The sequence below is a fragment of the Podarcis tiliguerta genome (genome assembly GCF_965153285.1).
Source record: "Podarcis tiliguerta genome assembly, chromosome: Z".
NCBI classification, from domain to species: domain Eukaryota; kingdom Metazoa; phylum Chordata; class Lepidosauria; order Squamata; family Lacertidae; genus Podarcis; species Podarcis tiliguerta.
This window is the reverse complement of record NC_139553.1, coordinates 10,078,518-10,104,845: the sequence shown is the minus strand read 5'-3', so window position 1 is coordinate 10,104,845 and position 26,328 is coordinate 10,078,518. Positions and strand designations below refer to the sequence as shown.

The 26,328-nt window shown below is 40.5% G+C and overlaps 1 protein-coding gene across 6 annotated transcripts in view; it reads right to left on the bottom strand.

Moving 5' to 3' along the window:
• CNTRL (centriolin) overlaps positions 1 to 26,328 on the bottom strand; it is a 68,294-nt gene that overhangs the window by 9,978 nt on the left and 31,988 nt on the right. For all 6 annotated transcript variants that reach the window (XM_083422815.1, XM_083422814.1, XM_083422813.1 and 3 more), the window contains 22 exons: positions 25,334 to 25,510; positions 23,556 to 23,690; positions 23,029 to 23,171; positions 22,222 to 22,429; positions 21,026 to 21,205; positions 20,646 to 20,825; positions 20,001 to 20,117; positions 19,430 to 19,574; positions 18,586 to 18,725; positions 11,718 to 11,895; positions 10,849 to 11,135; positions 9,103 to 9,308; positions 8,166 to 8,358; positions 7,880 to 8,010; positions 6,868 to 7,008; positions 6,025 to 6,151; positions 4,311 to 4,475; positions 3,325 to 3,484; positions 2,330 to 2,445; positions 1,743 to 1,960; positions 424 to 581; positions 202 to 275 (listed from right to left, as the gene is read on the bottom strand). In XM_083422815.1, the coding sequence (XP_083278941.1) occupies positions 202 to 275; positions 424 to 581; positions 1,743 to 1,960; positions 2,330 to 2,445; positions 3,325 to 3,484; positions 4,311 to 4,475; positions 6,025 to 6,151; positions 6,868 to 7,008; positions 7,880 to 8,010; positions 8,166 to 8,358; positions 9,103 to 9,308; positions 10,849 to 11,135; positions 11,718 to 11,895; positions 18,586 to 18,725; positions 19,430 to 19,574; positions 20,001 to 20,117; positions 20,646 to 20,825; positions 21,026 to 21,205; positions 22,222 to 22,429; positions 23,029 to 23,171; positions 23,556 to 23,690; positions 25,334 to 25,510 (3,579 nt within the window). The remainder of the gene's footprint in view (positions 1 to 201; positions 276 to 423; positions 582 to 1,742; positions 1,961 to 2,329; positions 2,446 to 3,324; positions 3,485 to 4,310; positions 4,476 to 6,024; positions 6,152 to 6,867; positions 7,009 to 7,879; positions 8,011 to 8,165; positions 8,359 to 9,102; positions 9,309 to 10,848; positions 11,136 to 11,717; positions 11,896 to 18,585; positions 18,726 to 19,429; positions 19,575 to 20,000; positions 20,118 to 20,645; positions 20,826 to 21,025; positions 21,206 to 22,221; positions 22,430 to 23,028; positions 23,172 to 23,555; positions 23,691 to 25,333; positions 25,511 to 26,328) is intronic.

The window sequence follows — 26,328 nt, the reverse complement described above, 5'->3', positions numbered from 1 at the left end:
CCACCACCACCTATTATTTATTACTTTTGCCCTGCCAATACGACTGGGTTGCCCAAGCCATTTTTGGGCAGCTTCCAGTATAATGGGAGATAAACCCAAGTTAAGCACAGAGAGGATTGGGCTGTTAATTTTTGATAGAGGCTTCCTCTTTCAATACAGTTGTAGGCTTCTTGTTGTTATATTCCAATGCTACAAACCAACCTGTTCCAATAGTTGAAGATGCTGCCTGGAATCATTCAGTTCAGTCTTCAAAATATTCAGTTCCTCCTTCTTTTCTACAGAAAATACATTTTACAGCTCGTTGAAAGAAAATAAAATAATCTAGGAAGGTGCAAATACTGGATATGGAAAGAAATTCCATACATTAGGCATATATTTAAAAAAGATGACTATTTTGTTGGAATCCGGAAAGCTATTATTTACCATGAATATGCTTCTGTAAGTCAGTAATGTTGCCATTCAAAAGCATTTTGTGCTTTTGTAGTTGGTTAATATCAAGCTGCAGTTTTTGGACCTCTAAGTCCATTTTCTCTATGCTGGTGCGAGTGGCTTTATTGTTATCTTCGGCAGAAGCCAAGGATCTGTAAAATATAGATAAGATAAACTTTTATGCTGGGTTCATGTTGATATTTTTGACAAGACTAAATTTCCTTGTAAACATTAAAATGGGAATACAGAGCGGTCATCACCAAAAAGATCTCAAGTTGACCAGGACTTTTGAGCCATAACTGCTATTTTAGAGCATATTAATAAAGTTTATACTGCTAGTTTCCAGTACACAGGTTCCCTGTCCCTGGTATATAGCAATCTGGTAATTGGCTACTGCATGCTTTTATTTAAATAAACAATAGTGGCCCCATGAAACACAGAATCATAGAGTTGGAAGGGACCCCAAGGGTCATCTAGTCCAACCTCCTGCAATGCAGGAATCACAGCTAAAGCATCCATGGCAGATAGCCATCCAACCTCTGCTTAAAAACCTCCAAGAAAGGAGAGACCCACAACCTCCCGAGGGAGACTGTTCAATTGTCAAACAGCTCTTACTGTTAGAAAATTTTTTCTGGTGTTTATTTGGAATCTCCTTCCTCGTAACTTGAAGCCATTGGTTTGAGTCCTACCCTCTAGAGTAGAAGAAAACAAGCTTGTTCCCTCTTCCATGTGGCAGCCCTTGAGATATTTGAAAATGGATATCATATCTGGTCTCAGTCTCTTTTCCAGGCTAACCATACCCAGCTCCTTCCACCGTTCCTTATAAGGCTTGGCTTCTAGACCCTAGATCATATTGCCTTCCTATGCACATGTTCCAGCTTATCAGAGAAAAGAAGTACATTCTCTGAAGTGAAAGAAGCACTGGTCTACCTCTCACTCATTCCCACACAGTTCCCATCCAAGTTTTTCAAGCCTAACCTAATGCTTGCATGTTCATGCCAGATTCTTTCCAAGTGTCGTGCTCCCCTCTATCTTCTTTATACTTATTTTTCTCAAGTGAAAAGTTTTCATTTCCCCCCATCAGATTTCTGCCTATAGGCTAGGCCACAAATGAAAACTGGGGAGTGACCAGAAGGCAGTGGATAGTCTACAAAATTGCTGGATGGGAAAAAAGACTTAACCCATTAGTGGAGGCCTCCTTTACCCAATCCAGAGAACAAAAATCACGCCACAAAATCACGGAATTATACAAAAAGAGAATCTCCTTCATAATACCACAATATATTTTTTTCTAAGCAACATTTCCCCTTCACCTTTTGGTTTGCGACAATTTCTCCTCTAGACTCTCACAGTTTTCTTCCAGCTTCTGCTTCTCAGTGCTCAATGCCTTGATACTGTTTTGCAGAGAATGGAGCTGGGAACTAAGCCTCTCGGTGTCTTGTTGAGCCCTCTCAAGAAGTTGCCTTTGACGTTCCATTTCCCTGCACTGCTGCTGAGATGCTTGCTGGAGAGTCTCCAACTCAAGTTTCTTCTAGAAATTAAACACAAATGAAACAGTGGAGCAGATTGGATTTTACTTCACAGTGCTCCTATTTGCCATGCTTGCCTTGTGCCTAGTAGGACATAGCTTTATGTACACTATTATTCCAGCCCCTTTGTTTTAGGATACATACTTATGAAAGTTTTCATACACCTGAACTCGATAACTGCCCTACTGATACTATGAATAAGTTTGGGAAACCACATTTCCTATGTCATTTCCATATAGCCTACCTATGGGATAGAACTGATAAAGGTAATGTGTGAACATAGATCTTGCTGAGATAAAAGATGCCTGCAAGCTGCTCTGTAAAATGTTTTTTCTCTTGTATGAATCATGGCAAAATGAACCCTCACTTACCTCCAGGACTGCAACTTGCATTTTTTCCAACTCATTAACTTTTTGGCTTTGCTGGAGTTTTAGGCCTTCTAGTTCATCATTTTTGAGGCACAACATTTCAAGAACATGCCTGAGTTCTAATAATTTGACAGCAGAAACAAAACCAGGTAAGTTCCAAATAAGCCAATTGAATCATACACAGCCCCCCAGGATCAGTTTTTACTATCTCCAGTTTAAACATCAACAATAAAAAACCCTCAGATAATAATGCTGGGAAAGTCCCCCCCTATTGGAACTGGGGCTGGGAACCTGCAACCCTCCAGAAGTTGCTGATATCCAACTCCAATCACCCTTGACTTCACCATGCTGGCTGTAGTTGATGGGAGAAGGGAGCTGGAGCCCAACAACTTCTGGAGGCTTAAGCTCCTTACCATACTGGGCCAGACAGGCTTAAGCCCTGAATTGGTAGGTGAGAGCTTTATGAATAATTTTTTCATTGTGAATTTACACAACCTATGAAATCACATTCTGTCCAGATTTGATCCTCATTTGCAATATTTATATAGAGGAACAGAGATCCTGCAAAAGTTGTAGCCTTCCAGCAGGTGTGGGGTCTGAAGGTGGGATTTGTCCCACATCCCCTGTCAAAAACTAAGATATGTGCAACTAGCCAGAGGCTGCTAGAGAAGAGACTTCAAGTAGCTCTGTTAACCATGCAGAACTGTTAGCTCAACATTCCTCACACAGTGTTAGTGCTGTCCCATGCATTCTCATGCATTCTTGGGAATAGCTTTAGAACAACATTCATATTTATGTCAAGGTTTTAAACTATCCCCAATCAAATAACCTAAGAAGCAAGAAACCTACGTTTAAGCCAGCTGTTTTTGGTTTCTCTTCTTAGTTGTTTCTAAGCAATTAGCTTAATTATTGGAACAGCAACCCACGATCTTGTCACCTGATTGTTTTTGCAAATATGGGTATATTGTAAAGAAAATAGGAATCATTTTAAGCCAAACCTGTCTTATGCTTCATTATTTGCCCCAAGACGTCTTGCAATTTCTCCTCCTCTTTTTGGATATCCTGAGTTACTAGAGAAAGTTGGGATCTTTTCTCACTTAGTTGGGCATTGAGTTCTCCTTTCTGAACACTCAGATCCTCTAGAAAAGACTTTACTTCCTAAGCAAAAGAACAAAAATTGCCATGCTTAAAAAGTATGCTTCTACAGACAGTACAGTTTAGGGATGGGTGAATCTGTCAATTTTGGTTTCTCTCAGTTTTCCAATCTTAAGTTCTATTCTCCATATTCCACACTAGTTTCCAATTTTTAAAAAAGTCCTCATGTAAATTCATCAGCATTCTAATGACTTTCTCTTAATATACATGTTTGTATGTAATTTTCCTGGATATACACATTTTTGCAAAGCTATTTCCCTGACAGTAATGATTTTATGTACACTTTGCCCTAGTATATGCATTGTTTTATAAACGATTAGGCCAGGGAACTGTATTGCAAAATTCAGAGAAGTGTGATTTTCAAATAATGGCTGTGTTACAGTTTGCATAACATTTTAAGAAGAGTGAATTAGGTAGATTCGCCTATAAGTGAGATCAGAATTGAATTTCTCCTCCATCCCTAGTGCAGTCCTATGCAAGACCCATTAGGTTCAATGGAACTTACTTCCAGGTCAGTGTGAACAGGACTGCAACCTTAGCATGATAGCCAATGCTAATTCTACTCAAGAGTAAACCCACTGAAAATAAAAAAAATGACTAATTTATGCACAGTACTTTCAATGGGTCTACTCTTGAGTAAAACTAGCATGGGATACAACCCCTAATAATCTTACTTACAAAATTCAAATTGTTGTAACTATCAGCTGGATATTCATTCACAATTTTTCTGACTTAAGACAATGGAATAGTTTCAATATAAACCTTCAAAAGGGAACAGTATCCAAGAAAAATCCAAACTGGCTTCAAAATAAACAAGAGACTAGAAAACCTTTATTTGTCGCCGTTTTTCAGCCACTTCAGCTTCGCCATGCCCAAGAGCTTCTGTTAGGCCAGCATTTTTCTGGGCAATGCTCTCTTGGAGGAGGAGGAGCTCTTTATTTTTTTGACCAAGCAGTCTGTCCAAAATTAGCAGCTCCTGCTGTTGAGCTGCAGTCTACAAAAATGAGGAAAGGGGGAGGGAAAAACACAATGTAGGTCTTTATCAGTCACACTTTGGGACTATGCACTCCCTATGTGACCTCTGAGATTCTTTGAACAGAGGACACTTGCTACTCTCAAGAGCTGATTGAGTGTGATGGCTGAGCTATTGGGCTAAGGGGATTTTGTTTTGAAGTTCACTCCTGGTTGTGAACTCACAAGGTAGTCTCAGGTAGTCCATTATTCTGTCTGTAAATCCCTACCCGCCCCCCCCCCCCGTTCCTGCTCCCTTCCTAACTTCAGTAAAGAGACAAAACAGTAAGTCTATAATACTGTATATTATTTTTATATTTTGGGAATACCCTAATGTACTACGTAAATACTTATCATCACCACCACCACCACCACCACCACAATCATTACCACATATAAGTGGTGTTTCTCAGCAGGGGGATATATCCCCAAGGGGGCATATGAACATCTCAGGGTGGGATTTTCATACACACACACTATTAGTAAAAAACAACAAAGTATATTAAAATACAAAAGTATTAAGTGTTAGGTTCAGAAGGCGAGAAGACTATATGCAGCTTATTACATGATCTGCATGTCATCACAGTTGCCCAGTAGTTTGGCATGATCTTGCAAGCACTGCACCGGATGATCTACTGAGCACAGCAGTTTATCATGCACAGTGCACTTTTTTAAAACATTTTTTATTATTATTAAGCCATGAATTTTCTTTCTAATTAATAGTCACAACATTTTGACCCCTTTGAAAAGTCAATTAGAGGAGCCAGGTTTGAAGGAAGGGGGTTGTTTTATGTTAGCTAAAAGGGGGTCACAGATTAAAAAAAAAGAAAAAGAAATGCTGAGCTCCAGCAGGGGAAACAGGTGCAGGGGCCCTATGAGTGTGAAGTCTGCTGTTGGCAAGCAACAAACAAACAGGCCCTCTCATGTACATTTTATAACATAAAATGTTATAAATATTTATATCTATAAATGTTATAAATATTTATATTTAGGCGATGTATCTCTTTTTCTTTTCTACTGATTTACTGTGAGATCACCCTAGACTAAAATATGAGTTTTCAAATGCCTCATTGTACAACTATCTTCTTTTCCTATGTGATCCTCTTTCACTCTGCAAGTACCAATTTTCTAGTTATGCCTTTCTATTCCCTTTTCCTATTCCATCTCACATCCAGCTCTCTTCATGCTTGCATTTGAGCACCTCCATAAGACACATTTGTTCACTATGGCTGCTTTCAAATGACCTTCATTCACTTTCCTCGCCAACGTATCTTGTGTTTGCCTTTAGGTTGAAAACCTGATAGCAAAGCTTGTGATGTTTTAAATGTTTCTACAGTACTTAGTAACTGTAGGTGCTTTATTTAAAAAAAGCAATAAGTGAGATAATAAGATTGATATATTTCAGTCTCTTTGGTCAGTAAAAATGACTTCTGCCCGTCTCATGAAAGCTACTCTTGGGCCTGGCATCTTGGGCCACTTGCATTTCCAAGCGTGGGTCAGGAAGGATTTGCTGTACCACCAATTCTACTCACCTGATCCTTCAGCCTCACTAGATCACTCTTTTTGCTCCGAAGAATATTCTCTGCTTCTTTAAGAATTTGGAGGTGGTGATCTTCATTACCTTCTGCAACTTGTATATCTGCCTGCAGCTTCTGAAGGCTAGAAAAGTTTAGAATTATTATTATTATTATTATTGGAAATGAAAATACGCTGTGGTCTGTTGTTGATCATCTGAATTGCTGAGCTAGTCAGCCACATGGAACTATCACTGGTTCAGTTCATCTCAGCATCCAATCAGCCTCTCTTGCTGATGCCACATGTCCATTGAAGCACACTGCTGTCAGAAGAGAATTTCTAGGGCCTGGTGTACTGGTAGCCACTGAGAGCAGCTGACAAATTTATTGAGAGAGGATAGGAATATCTAAATAGGTGGGCCTGGTGTGAGGCTCAAATGAAGAACAAAGCTCTAGTTCAGGAATGGGGAACCCTGTGTTCTACTGAAGGCCTCATTTACTGTTGGGGTGGCATATGTCACCAATGGGCAGGGTCATCCCTTTTATTTCTCTTTCTGCCACCCCCTTTCTAAGACTAGAATCTAGTCTTTCACAACACCAAGTTTGAACAATGAGGACTTGTAGAGAGGTGGAGGCTGTTCCAAGTGTAGGCATATTTCAGAGATAGTGACAAATGTATTTGTTTGTTTATGTGCGGCTCTTTTTGGAGTATCATATTATGAGAATTAGTTGCAGTATAAAGTAGCAAGAGGATTTTTTTTGAAGTGAATTAAAAACAAAAACTCTCATGGACTGCCTTAGTTAACATGAAAAAATGATCTTTCACATACTTGAGTTTGAAACCAAACCAATTTAACTTGCCTTTCAGTCAATATTTCAATCTTCTGGCTCAAGGATTGAAATTCAGAATCTTTTGCAGATATAACTTTGTTGATTTCCTTCAGAATCCCTTCTTGTTCTATCTTGTGCTCTTCTAGGTCCTTTGTATCTGCCTGAAGCAATCTGAAATGCATTAAAAAAACTCTTTCTAGTGCTGATTGCTTTTGAGTAGCATTGTAATGATAGGTCCAAATTCTTAGAGGGTTTTTATTTTTAAATCATGGGCCATCAAAGTTCCAAGTTCTAGAATCTAAGACAAAAGAACAAAACTTCAGAATCTTCATGCAGCCAATGCAACCCACAATACACCAATCACTTTAAAGTGAGTACACCCTACCTAGCTGCTTTGGCCCCACAGCTTGTGTCTGGAAGACAGATGATGTGGTGAGGACATGTATGCATGCAGAACCGGAACTTTCTCATCAACTTCCATTAACTTTATTGAACATGCTCAACTTTTACCGGGCTGTTGGAGGGGTATATTTCCTCTACCCCATCCCAGCTTTAGCCTGCTAATATATCCCTGTTATGAGACAATTGTTCTATTTGTCCTACATAAGGATGCACACTTTGAGGCCGAGTTTGCTATTAGTATATAGGATGCTGGCTCAAATAGGCTCCAGATGAGGCCTATAATAAAACACCATGAAAACAAACCAACACTATTAATGAAATATTGATGATTCCTACCAAAGCAGCTGCATTATAAAAAAATTAAAACAATCATGTCATTTGTAACAGGCTCCCAGCTGATCCAGAAACCAGGGTGGTCTTTGTCTGCCTGTCACTCTAGTCCCTTTCACAGAGTAGCTGTTACATAGTCACTGTGGTGAATGAGGGGATCCAGTGAAACCATAAACAAGTGTGTAGCTTCTATCTTTCTTCAGTTATGTGTGGTGCATCTGCCCAGAAACCACAAGTGGCTCCTAAACGACAGCATGACCACCCTTGCTATATAGGACCAAATAATGTGATGTTAACATTTCTGGTTTACCTTAGTTGCTGATCTGCTTTTACAAGCTTCAGAGCCATCACCTGAGCCCGCCGTTCAAGCTCTTCAGCTTCTTTCTCCATCCGAGACAAATGCTGCTTAGCACTGTTGTATTTCTGAATAGTCTCTTTGGTCTAGAGAAAGAAAAAGCATTAGAAAAAAACCTCCTATTTCATATACTACTATTCTACTTGTAGCCAAAGTGTAGAGATGTGGGGAATTCTAAGATCTCCTTTGTAATTCAAAGTTTCTCTGCATCTTCCTGAAACAAAGAAATAAAAATCCTTACTTTCCCCCGAGTATTTTCAAGTTCAGTTTCAGCTTCAGCAAGAAGTCTGTCGGCCTCCCTGAGTTCTGCCTGTCGTTTTAGGAGAGTCTTTCCTATGCATTCTATTTCATCCACAATGTTTTCATGGTGCTGGAGAGATTTCTCTAACTCCAGTTCTGAAATCAGGCCACTCAGGTGCCCATCAATGAAGTCTCTAAAACACAAGAGGGTTAAGAAGTTAATGCAGAAAGTGAATAGCCATCAATAGCTTTTTAAAATTCTAGATTCTCTTAAGGAAGGTGACCCAAACAAAAACCCACAAGTCCCACTCCTTGTCTTTCCCTCAATTTTAGCTGATCTCCCTATATAGCTTTCTAAAAACAATAACAAAAAGTGGCTGACCCCTGGGAACTCAAGCACTGTTTTCCCCAATACTGCAACCCTATACTATTACTTTCTCCACAGCTAAAAAAAAAAGGGGGGGGGGAGCAACTACCCTATGGGTAAAGGATCTCACATTGGAAGAAATCTGTGGGCAAACTAAAATAAAAGATGGGCAGGCAAGTTCAACTGGGCGGGCCGGGGGGGGGGGATGACTTGTTTGAACCAAAATAGGACTGTGTCATGGTAAGCAGGTGGCAATTCAACTTTCACCCCCAATATACTGTAGACTGAAGTGGAGGAGTTGGGCTGAGTTGCAAGAAGAAAAGAACACTATGCATGTGATGAGAGATTTCTTCTTCCTGAGACCCCAAGAAAGTCACTGCCAGTCAAAGTAAGCAACACTGAATCAGAACTGGACAATTTAATTTGGAAGAAAGCAACTTCCTACAGGGAGTTTTTAGATTCTTCCTGCTGAAAGCACATACACAACAGGCTTCTGTGGCACTGTTGAGTGGAGAGCTAAGAGGGAAAAATACTTAGGAGACTTGTTAAAGATTTAATACAGCATCCTCACTTTCGCTTATTCCGTTTCTGGGCTATTCTACGCAGCTCTGCTACTTGGTACTCCAGCTCTTCTCTTTCATTCAACAGATCTTGAATGCCCTGATGCAATTCATCCATCTCTTGATCATGTTCACGATGAGAGGATCTAGGACAACTGCTTTTGGGTTGAGACTTTAAGTTTTCTATGCTGTCTTTTAGCCTTGAGATTTCGTTCTCCTGCAACAGATGAATATAAACAGTGCAATGAAACGGTTACTCTTGCTGATTATATAAGGGAACTTCACTTGCTGACATGATGCTTCCAGCATGTTCACTGCATGATGTGCATTGAGCAGTGGTCTGATTGACACAGAATGCTAAACCATGGCTTATTAAACTATGGTATATTAAACTGCAGCTTAGTGTTTTGTGTGAACCCAGCCCAGCAGCTTAACTATGGTTTTATTAACAAAGGTTAAAGATTGCTTATTAACCAAGGTTTATAAAGGACTGTCCCTGATGAAAAGCTATAAAGCTGTGAGTTGCAAAAAATCAGACTGCTCTAGAGGCTTTTGCTGGTGCTTTTAACTATTCTGTGATGTGTTAAACCAAAATTTAAGTGAACATCTGCCAGATGCCTCAGCTTCATCTAAGTTTTATTAATGATCATTAAGCATTTTGTGTTAATCATACCAGAGAAAGATCTGAAATGAAGATACATGTCTGAAAAGATGTGGAAGCACATGGCAGAGACAACCTAGGAAGTCACAGTTGGCCATGGCTCTGTGCACTGTATATTTAGATATGAATCTCAGCATCAGTTATTATAGTGTTCACTACATGAAAGTGAAATAGAAATAATAATGCCTGGAAAACTGTGCTGCAGCTAACCATTTGTACCCGTTCTTGAGGTTTAGTGTATTTTACATAAAATATGGCAATTGCAGATATATAAAACAAAACGGATATATAAAGACTTCCAAAGAGAAAGAATAAACCCCCAGTTTTATATTGATTCAGTTCCCTGGAATTACCTACAGTATTGGTAAATACTTATTTCTAAGAATATACTCACAATTTACTTCTACACAAAATGATGCACTGTTGGCAACATGTGTTATCAGCTGGTACTTCTCTCCCAATATGTGCAAAGTACATTACTACACATCAGAGCTTTTCAAACTGTGTGTCATGACACGTTAGTGTGTCGGCTGCAGTGTGTAGGTGTGTTGTGTGACTGCTCCACCTGGGGCTGGAATCTCCGGTTCGCTAGTAGAACTGAATTACTGTGTTGCGAAATGATTCATGTCTAAAAAGTGTGTCACCAACATGAAGTTTGGAAAGCTCTGCTGTACATATTTCCTTGTTTGAAAGACTCAGTAGGAAAAAGAGTCTTCTTTATAAAGCTGAAATCAGTTGGTCTTAAAAAATTATAAACTCCTGGCTAAGGGAAAAATCTTAGCCTCACCAGTTTGCTGACTAAGGGGCCCAAGGAACTTCTAGTCGCTAGTGTAAGTGCTGCTCTGCCAGTGAAAATGTAGGTATCTCAACAGGATGACACTGATGTCCCCTTAGCCCCCACCTACAGAAACTCCACTGGTGTGGTCATTTTACCAGCAAAGAGGTGGAAAATATTGAAGAACACGTCCTAAACATCTTCATTTCTCAATCACATCCCAGAAACCAGCTCTGGGGATGACACAGTTAATTCCCTCCCATTGCCGAAAATGGGAAGGCAAAATACTTACTCTAATTTCAAATGAGCCAAGAATCTTACCAAGTTATGATGCTCAGGTATGTTGCAGTGATGTGTTCCAAAAGACATTGAACAGTTAGCAGGAAGAGGGCTATATACAAGCTGAGCTCCAGCAGGACATGAACCATATATAACTGTAGTAGCAGCAAGTGGTCCTCCATTGGCAGAGACAGGAGAAGCTGGGCCACACACCACTGTTGCTGGAGGGGCTGGAGCACCATCTGGAAGCAGAGTGTAAATGATGGAGCCAGGGGGTGGCACAAAAGATGAGGCACTGTGAATCTTCACTTCTCCATTTTCTTGGATCCCTGAATTTTGGGTTTCAACAAAAATAACCCACGTTAAGAGATTAAAGGCATAGTTCAAAAGCCCTCAATATAAGATGGGGACAGAAACACGATAAAAATGATAAGATACATAAAATTAATAAGTTGATTATATATTTGATGTTATTTTTTGTTGTTTACCTGTCTAATTTTATTGCAATTTTATGAAACGCTTTTATGTGCCATGATGAAAATTGGGGGGGGGGGGGGCTTTTAATAGGCCATACTTATCAAAAAATAAAATACAGTAACAAATAATCTCTAGAATAGCAATACGTAAGAGCAATATATATGGAGCTGCTCCTATGCAATCAGGATATTGGTTAAGAATGGCTACAAAAATAGGGTGGTCTGCCCATGCCAGGCTTCAAAGTAGGAAGGCAGAAAGGGGTTCTAAGAAGACAACTATCTTAGCTTTCCTCCATGCCTCTTCAGCTAGCAAGAGGAGAAAAGGCCAACCTGGTGACTTTTCTACACCAACAGAGAACAGCTTCTTGCTAGACAGCCATGAACAAAAGCACAAGAACAACTGCCAGACACGGGAAGACAAGCCAGCTGACTTACTTCCATTGGAAGGAGAGTCTTGCAGGTCACTCCTGCCTGGTGCATGCACCAAGCACCCTCTGGCAGCAGGACACATGGAACATTCCTTCTTGCTCTGCCCTTTTTTTATTGGGGTCAACATAGGACACTGCAGGCCAACACCAGAATCCTTGGTACTCTGAGATGCAGGAGTGGATGTCTTTAAAACATTTTTAAGAAAGTGAAAGTAAGAATAATGAACAATTTGTGTTGAGGCAAATATTACATGGAGAAAGTCCCTTCTGCCATCTGTGTGCTCTTTGATTAGGAACTGGAAGAGTTCAAGGCAAAGACAGGTGAACAAGGGCCATTCATCAAAGGTGCAAAAATCTAAAGGCACTAGCAGAAGGAAGGAAACACTCTCCTATGTGCAACTTAGATAAGCTAGTTAATAGTTTGGTCAATGCCAAAGTTAGCTCTTCTACCAAGCTAAACATGTCTAACTATCTGCTAAAAACATTTCTGTTCCAGCAAACATACCAGGCATGCATTTTTGACACATGATTTTAGTAGATATAAGTCCTTTAAAAATACTCATTTTATTTTATATTTTCATTTTTTAATGTCTCTTGTTTCCATATTTGATTGGTATTTTAAGTCAGTATTTTATACTGTCTTGCAAATCACAGAAAGTTTTTTTGTTCTAGTAAGCGGTATTTACAATGAATAGCCAACACTAGGACAACACTATGCTGCCTGAAAGTATATGCTTCTTGATCAATATACATGGACACAAACAGAAAAGCATGCAACAACTATCCATGTATAAATAAACAACAGCAGTGATTATATAAATATATAAGCCTATTAAAAGTGGCAACTAACGTGACTGAGATTTGACTAAGTAAATTTCATTTTGAGTGGTGGCTTGGGTTAAACTCCAAGCAGGTGTAACACACACAAAGCAAAAAGTTACTGACTTGAGCAACATGTTTGGAAATGCACTGCACAAAAACTGAAGAATTCTATTAATAAAATGAAGGCAGTCCATGTCAATCAAATTTATTAAACGGTCACAGACCAGGTTAACTTGTACAGTTAGTCAGCAAAACATAACACCAGAGAAAACAAAGAACAATTTCAATACAGATTAGGCCATAACAGCAATTTAAAATTAGGCAGCATGAGTAGAATTAGGTATTTGCCTGCATATTGACTTTGGAAAGCTTTAGTTTCCTGCGCCTAATAGCGGCTACGCAGAATTTGGCAACATTGATCGTAATTTCAGGAACCTTATCTTCTACCAAGGCTCTCATACGTTGGAGTTCTGATTCATTTTTAAGCTTTTGTAGAACTGGGGCAATAAAGGTCAGGCGTAGATCCTCGTAGTAACTACAGTGCAGCAGTACATGCAGACTTGTTTCTACTTCCGATGAACCACATGGGCAAACACGTGACTCATATGGTTTGCCCTCATATCTGCCTAGCAGCAGGGCAGAGGGCAGGACGTTAAATCTAGCCAGGGTAAAGGAGTGTCTGTACTTAGGTATTTGTAAATCAGCCAAATAATTTGCGGGTGAGAACCCTCTCCCAAAGTCTCTGATTGTGGCATGTTTATCCATTCTGCCCATATGACATTGCAGCTCTATGTCCCTAATGCGTTGGAGCACTTGACTTCTGGCTCTCTCATATCCTGCCGCTATCAAGATCTGCGGGGAGAATCCCAAGCTTCTTATCTTTTCAAACAGGGATGCTTTCCAGGTAGAATGAAAGGTGTCTAAGAGTGTTAAAGGAGCCAAACCGGCCGGGAAAAAGATAAGTTTTAACCAGTAGTGTATCTTTAGAATCCACAACCGCGCGTTAACGGGTGGTTGTCCAACTTCTAAGCGGACAGCTATATTAGATACACAGGGGGGGATCCCCAATAAACACCGATAGAATTTTGTTTGGAATGTCTCCATAGGCGCGAAATTTTTAAAACTGCAAACCTGGGATCCATAAGTGAGTTGTGGAAGTATTTTTGCAGTAAAAACCTGGGTGGCCGCCGGAACGTATTTACCCCCTTTCCCGTGAAAAAATCTTGTGAGGGCTTTATTGGCCCTTCCTGCGTTGGCAATGGCATTTTTCATCTGTTGGTGCCACGAGACACTTTCCTGAAAAGTTATTCCCAGATATTTGAAAGTTGCTACCTGGTCAATAGTTTGTCCATTAATTCTCCATTTGTGTTTCCTTCTTTTTTTTGAAAACACCATAATTTTAGATTTGCTGTAATTTATTAATAGTTGTTCCGCTTGACAATAGTCAGCGAGTGATCTCAAAAGCTTCCTCAAGCCAACGCAGGAAAAGGAGAGTAGAACTGCATCGTCCGCATACAGAAGCACCGGAAGGGGCATACCTGCCAGTTTGGGAGGGTGGGCATTTTCTTTCACCATATTTACCGCTAGAGAGTTGATATAAAAATTAAATAGCGTTGGCGCGAGGACACATCCTTGTTTAACCCCGTAGTGCGTTTGAATTTCTTTAGTTAAATGGCCTGCTCGATCGCATCTTACCCTCACCCTGGTATTTTCGTAGAGACCACGGATAAGGCGTAGTAGGCGTTTATCTATGTTTGTAGCGCCAAGCTTTTCCCAGAGTCTGTCCCTTGGTATTAGATCAAAAGCCGATTTAAAATCCACAAAAGCTGCATATAAAGACCCCCCTTTTCTAGAGTATTTATCTGCCAGATGTTGAAGAATAAGGGCCTGGTCTATAGTTGAACGCTTTGCTCTAAAACCAGCTTGAGCTTCTGATAGGATATGCTCTCTTTCCATCCACTCCACTAATTTATTACATAAATGAGCAGCGTACAGTTTGCTAATAATACTTAATAGACTGATTGGTCTGTAATTAGCTGGCTCAGTTCTGTTTCCTTTCTTGTATACTGGAATGATGATGGCTAAACCCCAGTCCTCGGGGATAATAGCCGCTTGATTTATACTAGTGAACAAGGCGGCTAGCACAGGGGCCCACCATTCAACATTTGCCTTAAGAATTTCTGGTGGGATATTATCAGCACCCGGGGCTTTCCCTGATTTAAGAGATTGAATAAGGCCAGTAATTTCTTCTGTGGTTACAGGGGGCCATTCCTCGCCAAATTCACTTAAAGTAGGAAGCAGAGCTGGGACCGGTTGGTTTGATGAGTATAATGAGAGGAAATAGGCCTCCCATGCTCCCGCGGGTATAGAGTATTCGATTTCAATTGGGGAGTCTCTCCAGCTTTTTGCAATTATTTTCCAAAACATGGCAGAATCTTTCCTTTGGGAGGCCTCCACTAGGCACTGCCATTCCTCCCTTTGTGCCTGGAGCTTTTTCTTGTTAATCAAAGCTTTATAACTGCGTTTTAACTCAAACCAGTCTAATGGAAGCGAAGGTAAGTTCGCTGATCTATAGTTCCTGTACTTATCCAGCAGAAGGCGTTTCATAGCCATGCATTCTTGATCAAACCAAGGTTTGGATTTATTAGAGTGTAGAGATTGCCGTGGCGTTTTTTTGTTGGTCAGATAAGGTTGTAAGGACGAAATCAGTTCCCGGAACATGTCTAATCTAGCCTCAGGAGTTGGGGAATTAACAAGGTTCTCCTTTCTGGCAAGAAAAGTATCTGAGTGAAGTCTTTCCGATATTTCATTACTCAATTTGCTGGACCATTTAATACGTGAGTGTCTTAGCTCCATGTTTTCAAAACATGGGGCTGCAAGTTTATCAGAACAAAATAAATCTTTTCTTACATCCAGTATTAAACAGAGCGGTAGATGGTCACTGTCAACCCTCTCCACCACTTTACAATCCCGTGCTCTGCTCAAAAGGTTAGATGACACCAGGGCGTAATCAATAGTGGAGGCTCCCATGTTAGATATAAATGTAAATTCCCCACTGGGTTCTCTGTCAACACGACCGTTTAATACAGTCAGATCCAGATTGTTGGAAAAACGTAGAAGGCATAGGCCTGCGTAGTTGCAGCCCTTGTCTTTTGAGAGCCTTGGGGGAATAGAATGGAATTCTTCGGAAATGGGAGGTACATCATGGAAATGAGCATATAACGCTTCGTCTGTAAGGCCAATTCTGGCATTTAAATCCCCAGCCAGCAGCACTGCCGCTGCAGGAGTTTGATTCATTAGCTCATCGACATATGATTCTAGCCTATGCCAGGTATTTTTGATAAGCTGCTTGCCTCTTTGGGGAGGGGCATATATATTAATCAATAGAAGTGTGCAATATCTGCATTTCATTAATAGTGCCATGGCCACACTGCTCAGAGGCTCCAGCTTGACGAAAGATGCTCTCAGCCTTGTGGATATTAGAATGCCTAGCCCACCCTTAACTCGTCCCCCTTTGTTGCTTGGTGAACCTGCGAGCGAAAATGAGGCAAAACCGTTTACATCTAAATCCCCTGTTAGCCATGTCTCTTGCAGGAAGACTATATCATGATCTTGAATAAAATTGACAAATGATTGGTCAGTCGCCTTGTTGAGCCAACCAGCAATGTTCCATGATAAGAATTTAAGATTGGCTTTTTCATAGTCGAGTCTTTGTCAATTATTAGCTAACGTACTTTTAGGGTTTGTCGCTTTGTGTATCGGTCGCCTAATGTCTTTGAGTGGCGGGCTATCCAGCCGCTCTATGATTTCAATAGGTGGATGCAAAGTGCTCACGTTTGTGCACACCGGATCTTTATTGTGCGTAAATTCCTTCTGTGGGTATTCTATTGCGGCCTGATTTTGGCCCAATTCTGATTCATCTAGGTATCTCATTTTATCCCATACGTCTGGTAGGGTCACCTTAGGGATATTTCTCCTTCGGGGGGATAGTTGAGTGCTCTCCTTGGAGGGTGGCACAATCTCTCTTGGTGGGAAGTTAATCTCCGCTTTAATCTGAAGATTACGTGTTGTGGTCTTCTTTTGGTCCCCCTTAATAACCTCGTTGTCTGAAGCTCTCTCGGCCAGCTTATCTCTTAGCTTGTCTAGTCTTCCCAAGATGTCAGTTTGTATTAATGGTGGAAACATCCAGAATTGGTCAATTAGGATATTTTCTTCCATAGTAAAGAAATCCTCACCTTTGCTCACAAGGCATTGCGGATTCTGTTTGTCAGGCCAGGATTTTGGGAGTTGTTTCCCCTTTCTGAGGTTTGCCTGCTTAGTTTTCAAGAGGGGGCTCAAAGGAGCCTTATTTTCAAAGAGCCTAAGTATTGTTATCCGTGCTTTTAAAAAGGCAGGTCTTGACCTAAACACAAACTTGGCCAGGTTTTGATCCCTAAAAGTGGTCAGTGCTCTCACTGAGTGACCATCATAATGTAGATATTCCACCGAGGTGATATCATTAAAATTAACCATTCCTGGCAGAATGTAATTTAGGCTAGATACAAAGTTCATTATTCGTTGTTTCCCTGTAAGGAAGCCCTTAGGCTTCGAGAAGTTCGTGAATACCAATTTTAGGGGATTTAGGATCAGATTCCAATCTCTTTCCTGTCTGGAGGCTTGCCAGGACTGAAGGGGGGTATCATCTATACTGCACGCTTCCTCTTCCTCGCTGTTCGATCTGCTGAGTGTTTTGTTGCCTTCATAAGTAGAGGCCTCTACTTCCGCAGTATCGGGTTTGTTAAATAGTTGGTTGTCCAGGGGCTGAGTAGTTACTTCTGCCTTCTCGCTTGCTACTGGAGTCGGCCTTGGCGAGTCCTCATTAGCCAGTTGCAGTCCATGTCTAAGCATTGCTGCTTCACAGGGGATTATCCATGTGTATTTGGAAGAAGAAGAAGAAGAGTTTGGATTTGATATCCCGCCTTTCACTCCCTTTAAGGAGTCTCAAAGCGGCTAACATTCTCCTTTCGCTTCCTCCCCCACAACAAACACTCTGTGAGGTGAGTGGGGCTGAGAGACTTCAGAGAAGTGTGACTGGCCCAAGGTCACCCAGCAGCTGCATGTGGAGGAGCGGAGACGCAAACCCGGTTCCCCAGATTAGGAGACTACCGCTCTTAACCACTACACCACACTGGCTCTCCAAGCCAGTATTGTAATTAAACAAACATCAATATGGAAATGAGGTGCTACCATTTGCAGAGGAGACAAACATATAAATGCAGCCATTTTGCTATGGAAAATCCTCAACTTGAAGCTATTCAACAAACTGTTAGTATTTGTAATGTAATTTCATTGGGAATGTATTTCACAAAGAATAGATGGTATTGGAGAAAGGAGATGGCAGCTGGCAGTTGGAAGTTGGTTGGTTATCCTATGTAATTCTGTCTGCACTGTGAAGGTGACAGGTGTGGGGACTTCATGCAGACACTGTCTGGAGGATTTTGTAAATAATACTTGTTCAAATGTTGCCAGCCTGACAAGTAAAGATTTATATTCAGCTATTTGTGCATGGCATATATATTTTCATCACAAATAGCTATCAGAAGCTGCAGCATTTCTTCTTTCTCCAGGTTGTGGCATGTTTCCACATGTCTGCTATCCAAGGGGGTGAGGGAATTGGCTGAGAAAGGGAAAAAGCCAAAATCTGGAGAGTGGCTGGCCACCTGATCCTCCTGTACAAACTGGCCTCTGCAGTGTCATATTGAAGGAAAGCGTAAACCTTTCTTTTTACAACTGGGCAGTATATAAATTTTGTTAAATAAATGTGTAGTTTAGGCCTCAGATTCAGAAGGCTCAAAATATTTCAATGGTTAACTTTGGGCAATCCCTGTTTTTAAGGGGCTCTCCTTGAGGCAAAGGACTTTGAATAAAATGACCTTTCCCAACTATATTAATGAAAAATTACAAGTTATCTCTGAATATGATTTTTCTAAATTAATTTAAGTGCTTCTAAAGCAGGTGGGGAAAGATCTCCATATCTGATTCCTTTCAATCATTTGCCACTCTAGTTTTCATACTTGCGATGATGGCACATAATACAGATGGCCCCTCCGTTGCAGTGGATTCATTATGCTAGTGATAGCGTCATTCTGGTGAGATATAGCATGCCTGAGTGCAGCAATTTCATCCAATATGCTGTCAATTTCTTCCCTATTGCCTGTAGAAGAATTTAGATTTTTAGCCCATTATATTTGTGAGGACTACAGTTAATTAAAGAACCCGCCCCCCCCCCACAAAAAAAATCAGGCTCAGCATTCCATTTTTACCAATACTTCCTCTGCTGTGATGGTTAGTAAGGAGGTTGACACTCAAAGCAGTGCTTTTAAATCTGCATCTCAGCAGTTTAAATGACTTCCTTTCATACACTATTTTCTTTTTGCTGACATGCGCAATCTCTAGCAGCCCCATGCTTGGGCGAAAAAAATAACAGGGAAAATAAACTTAAGAAGGAAGAAAAAACAAGGGCTGTATCCAATGCCGGTCTTACGCAGAGTAAATCCATTGAAAATAATGGGCATGACTTAAATCCATCAATTTCAATGAGTCTATTCTGAGTATAACTTAGTTGAGTAGACCCCAATTGTTTCTTTTAAAGACTCTGAGAAACAACACTTACCCACCCCCACCCTCCACTGGAAGACAAATTATGAGAAAGCTGCTCTGTCCTAGAGAGGCAGTAAAAAAAAATCTAGGGTGGAACCTCGTCTGCCTGCCTAGGTCTACAAAGCAGGACTACATGACCTTGCTGGTCCTGGACAATGGGTGGAACAACACATGTCTGGACAGAGAATGATGGGAAGACATCTGAATTAGTTTGAAAACTGAACCATGCTCCAGGAAAAAATGGAAGGAAAGCATTACCTGTCTGAAGTTGATCTAGTACATGGTGCAGTCGGTCAATTTCTGTTTTTTGGCATTTCAATAGCTGCTTTAATTTACCAATCTCCTCTTTCTGAAAAGCAGAAGCTGCAGTCTCGGCATCAGGTTTTCCCACTTCACTCTGAAACTATTAAAAAGCATCTTAGTCAAATTTTCTCATGTTTTGCCTTTGTGTACATTGGAGTAAAGCAACATCAGAGTGCACAATGTAAAAAAAAAAAAAATGTAGCCGAAGATTCTACAAGCCATTTTGATCCTATTTTCTGAAAAGGGGTTTAAAATGAGCAAGTCTTGGCCTCACATGCCATGTCCTGACTTCTCTCTCTCCAGGCAGATTAAATCATTACTGGCTCAGTCAATTTGAACATTTGTATATCACTGAGATTTTCTGTCCCTTGAAATCAATATATCTGACCAGGACTTGAATTTTTAGAACTCAATGGGAGACACATCACTAAGCCTCATAGTTTTCATATTCATGTAGGAATTTTTCACTCTTGCCTCTATTTCGTGTTTCTTATCAATGTGTACAGTAAGGGGACTGATAACTTACCCATTCCTCCTTTTCTTTCAGAAGTTTCTGCAACAATTCTATTTCTGATTCTGCTCTGGCAAGATCTTTAGAAGCTTGAGTAGCAAGCATACAGAACTTTTCTGCTTCCCGAAGTTCCTACAGAAGAGGAAAAGGTGTTTTACTTAGCTTATTTGATGCAATTGTTGATGTTTTGTATTATTATTACGATTTAATAAATTTAGTAGTTGCCTGTCACATAAAGAATCTCCAAGTGACTTACAAAATTGTACAATCATGAAGTATAACAGAAAATCAAAAAGAAACAATACATTACAATAACAATCATACATTAAAACACAAAACTGTCCCAATAAAATAGCAGCAAAACATATAATAAACAAGATAGTATAAGAAATCAATACTTTGACCAGAGCAGTGGTTCCATCCCTTCTCTGTTCCTCTTTCACTATGCTTATTCTAGGTTCTCAATACAGTCAGGTGCAGAGCCTTCTCTGTTAATAATAACAACTACATGATATTTTATTATTAAATGAAATCAAGAAAGTTGCTTCCATGCAGAAATGTATACCTTAATGATAAGAATGACTAATAGAGACTGAAACACACTATGTGGTGCAAGAGAAGTAGTTTCAATTCAGTTTTACAATTTTACCAATTATGTACCTCACTGTGTTCCTGATTAATTTTGCATACAGTTCCACGGAGTGACCTGAGCTGATCTTTGGCTGCACAGAGATCTGCTGCTGCTTGTTTATCCGAAGTAGATATCGTTCTCTTTAACTCCTGCAGCTCTTTATCAATGTCAATGAATTGCATTTGTGCCTTAGCATCTTCCACCTTTTTCTGAAAGAGAGGGAAAATGCTATTCAACAGATGTGACAAAACAAATAACATACACACACAAATATATGTATACCTTGCTTTCTTTTCTGGTAGGATGCATTCACATTAAAATATAAGCAAATAGTGCAGTATTTTTTAAAGTGTTGTGCAGAGGGACATGCCTTACTAGTCACAGGCTTTTTAACAGGATTTAGCCCTACCCTATTCTCCAGATATTCTAGTTGTGCAAGAATTCTTTCTTTCTCCTCATCAGCCTCTTGCAGCTGTTGATCTGTTAGGCCCTGGATTTCTTCCATATTCTTCAGCTTTTCACTTAGATGCTGGATTTCATTCTCTAGTTGATGTACTCTGGCTTCATTCTGCATCTTCTCAGATTTAATCTGAAGTTGAAACAAAGGGAAGATGATGAGAGCTTGAGGATAGTTGTAATCTTTCCTACGGCATAAAGTTAGCAGCATGTGGAATCTTTTGCAAAAGCCTCTGCTTTTTACCTCCTTTACAAACAAGTACATTTGGTCCTTTTCCAAAACTGCAGATAGTAGACACACCATGAAAAAGGCAACATAAAATCATCACCAATTTGAAGTTTTCCAATATAATAATTCAGGGTCACCAATGCACACGATCACTCATGATTCCATATCAAAAAAATGCCCTCAAGGAAATATAATCTAAATTCAACAGCAAGGCAAAGAAGAGAAAAACAAGGTAATTGGGATGGAGGCACAATCCTATAGGAAAGAAAATTCACTGAGTTCAGTGGGGTTCACTCCCAGGAATTATGACAAATAATTGCAGTCTTAGTTACCACTCAAGGTAAGTACTGGATTAAGCTTTATGGAAAAGTTTGATTTTGAGGAGGGACTGAAGGAAGACAGACACAAATCATGCAAATATTCATGAAGGATTGGCATGTATTTGACCATTAAACAAGGTTTCTGTCAAAATAATTGTGGCAATTCTTTCCTTAAGAATTTTACAGCAAAAACTTTTGTGGACACCTGATGAAGTAGACTCTAGTTTATGAAAGTTTATACCACAGTAAACCTCTCTGTCTTTGAAATACAACAAGACACTTTGTTGCAACAGACCAGAATGGCTATCTCCTTGGAAGTTCCTTTCTCTCTCCTTTTGGTAATACAGTGGTACCTCTGGATGTGAACGAGATCCGTTCTGGAGCCCCGTTCGCATCCTGAGCAGAACCAACGTGTGTCTGTGCGGGTCGCGATTCGCCACTTCTGCGCATGACGTCATTTTTGAGCGTCTGTGCATGCGCGAGTGGCAAAACCCGGAAGTAACCCATTCCGTTATTTCTGGGTCACCGCGGAACACAACCTGAAAATCCTCAACTTGAAGCTACTTTAACCCGAGGTATGACTGTAGTTGGTTCTCTTACTTTGGCTTCTGCAGCTTTGTTACAGGCCAGCCTGTATTTTTCTTGTGCCTCTTCCAACTTAGCTTGCTGGGATGTCAACTCCTTCTGAAGCTGTCTCTCTCTGGCCTGGATGGCCTCATTTTCTTGCTGAGATTGAGCAAGGACCTTACCAAACTCTTTCTGTAGATCTGCAAGGCTTTTCCCTAAAATATCCTTTGCATTATGGCACCTGAAATAATCAGTTATACAAAAAAAGGAAAATACGTTATGGAGAATTGCTACCTAGGCTTACCATCAATGCTCATCTGAAGACCTGTGTCTTATGGCTAAACTAAATGTTAGACGTCTTTGCCAAAACATCTAAAAGGCAGTGGCAGAGCAGAATTTGAAGAGAAGTAGCAAGTTGGTAGGTAAGACATACTTCTTACCCCATTCACACTCCCATGCCCAGACTGTTATTTTCCAGCTACAGCAAACACACATCTGCAAACTCAAGATGGGGAAAAAGTGAGGGGGAGGGAGGTTTGTGAAGAATAGGTGAGAGAAGGGTCTGTCAGTTTTTGGATGTTTTGTGAAGACTGAGATTCCCAGTTTCAAGTCTTTCCATCCATTTTGACAGCAACATATTACTTTGAGACTGAGGGCCATTTCATACAACTACAAAAAAAGAGAGGTGTTCTGCAGAGTGTTCTCCATCTGAAAGAGTGGTGCTTATCTTCAAACACTGACAGGTACACAGCTGGGAACTGCCTAGGCATTAACTAGCCAAGTGTTTGCAGCTAGATCTCCCCTTCTGATAAAGGTATGAAACCTCTGAATTTAGCTCACCTGAATTCTGCCCCAGTCTGTAGATTTTCTTTGAGTTCTCTCACACGAGCCAAGAATTCTTCAGGATGAATTAAGCTGTCAACTGCATGATTCAGTTGATTTTGAGTATCTTTAAGCTGCTGCTTCAAAAGGTTATTATCTTTCTGTAACAAAAGAGATTTCAGAGGTCACTTTTACCATTATATGCTTTCAATGATTTATTCTTGCATTGACTGTATAAGAATGTAAGAAGACTAAACATAATATTTATTTCACTGCATTTTTTCACTAGCATAGCTGACCTGTGGAGCTAAATGACTAGTTGCTACAGAAAACAATCAATAAATAAAGCATGATAATTTCCCCCATTAACTCTGGATGATTTCCAAGATACAACTCTTGTTAACCTTTAACAGACACACAAGAAAGAATATACAAGGTGGTTGCATGATTGACTTTCAACAGCTGGAGCCTTTTGAAGAAGGTTATATATCAGACTGCCAGACATGCTCTCTGAAAAACAAAAAAATATGAAAAAAATACTGTACCTGTAGCTGTTTAAGATGAGAAAGCAGTTTATTATTTTCCTGTTCTCTCTCTTCTGATAATTGTGCTTTTGTCAAGGCATTTTCTAAAGCTTGCCTTTCTTTGCTGAGCTCAGCCTGGAGAGCAGAGTGCTCCAGCTACCCCATCCCAAAAAGAAAAAAGAAAAAAAAAACCTCACTTCTATGAATTAGGTAACATTTGAATAGAATATGTATTTTGCAAGGACAGCTCGTTCTTCTAAGGAAGACATTGACAGTCCTTAAAACAAGCAAACTTCTCAATTTCCATTTGCCCTATTGTCATGACTGGCCTCTTTTATGCATAATGATATCAGGCTTGAGTAGCATGCTAGTATGAACATGCTGCTCAATCCTAATATGCCATTAACCATGGGATATTGTATGAGTTGCCAACCCAGCACTTGTGGGCATACATTGGTCCACCAATGTTTTCATGGGTGCCTGAGGATCACCACCACCATCCCTTTTGCCACTGCAATTAGGCTTGAAAAAGCCACATTGTAGCTAATAGAAGGCTTCTTTCAAGTCTAATTACAACAGAGGAACAATTTCAGAGGCAGAGGGTCACAGTTGGCAGGGGAGTTGTCACCCTGATGTCACCTCTTACCAATTGCCATAAGGGTTGAAAAAATTGTTACTACCTAGAATTTTTCAAACCTAAATGCAGCAGTGTGTGAGAGAGATCTTCCTTGAGATAGCACCTAGAAAAGGAAGATAAACCTTCCCTCTCCAGTTGCACTCCCCAGGAGATCATGCCCCACCTATCTTGGTGGGGAGGGTGGATAAAAACACTTTTTCAAGCCTAATTGCTGGGGGGAATGTGTGCATGCATGTGCATGTGTAGTTGCAGTATGGAGTGGGTTGTGCCCACAAGAGTTTTTCACACTTCAAAATGTATTCATGGGCAATGTACAAACCGTGACCATGTCTTGATTGTCCTAGTACTATAAATGTGTCCTGAACCTTAATCAATAATTTAGGATGCTGTATGGGTTGGGTTGGGTGGACCTTTACTCTTTTTGCTTGGGCCAGCCCCATGACCCTAGTACACCTCCCTTGGGTCAATGCATTTGACACGCCTAGATTAGCCTCTGCTACCAAGTTGAATCACATTTAAGAGGGTCAAAACTCTTTCTCATGGAACTAAAAAGGTTCATTGGGAGAAAGATTGAGAACATCAACATCTTTCTGACAATACTAATAGCTGCTTTTTGATTGGTGGGTGACAAGGTATCACAGACCTAACAGGAATCCTCACAGCAGGAAACTGTTCATTGAGTAAGATAAAGTCCCCCAGCTTCCTCAACCACAATGCTTCAGCAATTCAACTCCCTGTCTTAGAATCATAGAATTGTAGAACTGGAGGGGACCCTGAGGATCACCTAGTCCAAACCCCTGCAATGCAGGAATATGCAGCTGTCCCATACAGGGATTGAACCTGCAACCTTGGCATTATCAGCACAGTGCTTTAACCAACTGAGCTATGCCTTCTTTCCCTACTGTATTAAAAAGCCAGAGTCCAATCAGTTTAAGCCACTGGAAGAGCTGGCAGGACTGCGGCAGCAAGGAAAACCAGACAAAATGTCCCTCAGCCACCCACCTACCTGAGAGCTCTTTCCATTTCACTATGACTACTACCAACCTGGATTCTTTACAGATAAGTTTTAGAAAAAAAAAGTCACGTTTTGGAACCTATATGGACTGGGAGAAACATGAAAGGTATAAGGAAAGGAGACATTTCTCTCTGAATGTCCACTTACTTGACCGTGTTGTTTTAGCCTCTGCAGTTCTTCCTCATGCTGATTGGCTTCAATGTCTCGGGCTTTCAGTTCAGCCTCCAGCTCAGCCTCATATGTGATATGTTCCCTTTGAGTCTCATGCAGGGCTTCATTGAGCTCTCTTTGTTCTTCAAGTGCCTGCTCAAGGTCTGCAATTTCCTGGAACCGAAAGTGTGTTTTATAATTTTGAGTTCATCAGTTCTCCATTAACATGGTTGTAGCATGTATCCCTGCTAAACAGAGACTGTGCCACTCACCCACCAACCTTATGAGTGTGGCAAAACATTACTCTAGCATAAAACTCTGGTGTTTAAAAGCTTGCATTGGCTGCCCATATGCTAGCAGGCCAAGTTCAACATTCCTGTATTAATTTAGAAGACCCATAACTACTTTGATCCTTAAAGACTGATCAATTCCATATATCCCTGTCCAATCATTGAGGTCTTTGAGGAATTTAGTATTGAGGGTCCGCCCAGTAGAACTCCCCCCTGGCTGAGATCCAGCAGGCCGCCTTTCTCTTGAACTTCCAGAGGTTAGTGAAGACCTTCTCAATTTAGGAGGGGTTTTTTTCCTGATGTTACGGTTAATTTTAACTGATTTTATCTCCATTATACCAGTTTTGTAACTTCACTGTACACCTCTTAGAGACTATGGTGTTAAGCAGTACAGTGGTACCTCGGTCTACAAACAGCCCTGTTAACGAACTATTCGGTTTATGAATTCCACAAACTGGAAGTAGGTGTTCCGGTTAGTGAACTTTACATCGGTCTACGAACGGAAGCCGATTGGTGGAAGGGTAATGGCGGCGGGAGGCCTCAGTGGGGAAAGCATGCCTCAGTTTAAAAATGGCTTTGGTTTAAGAACGGACTTCCAGAATGGATTAAGAAGTTCGTAAATCGAGGTACCACTGTATATAAATTGTTGAAATAAATAAAAAGGTTTTGCCAATCTTAACCTCATTGTTTTGTCCTGGTTTC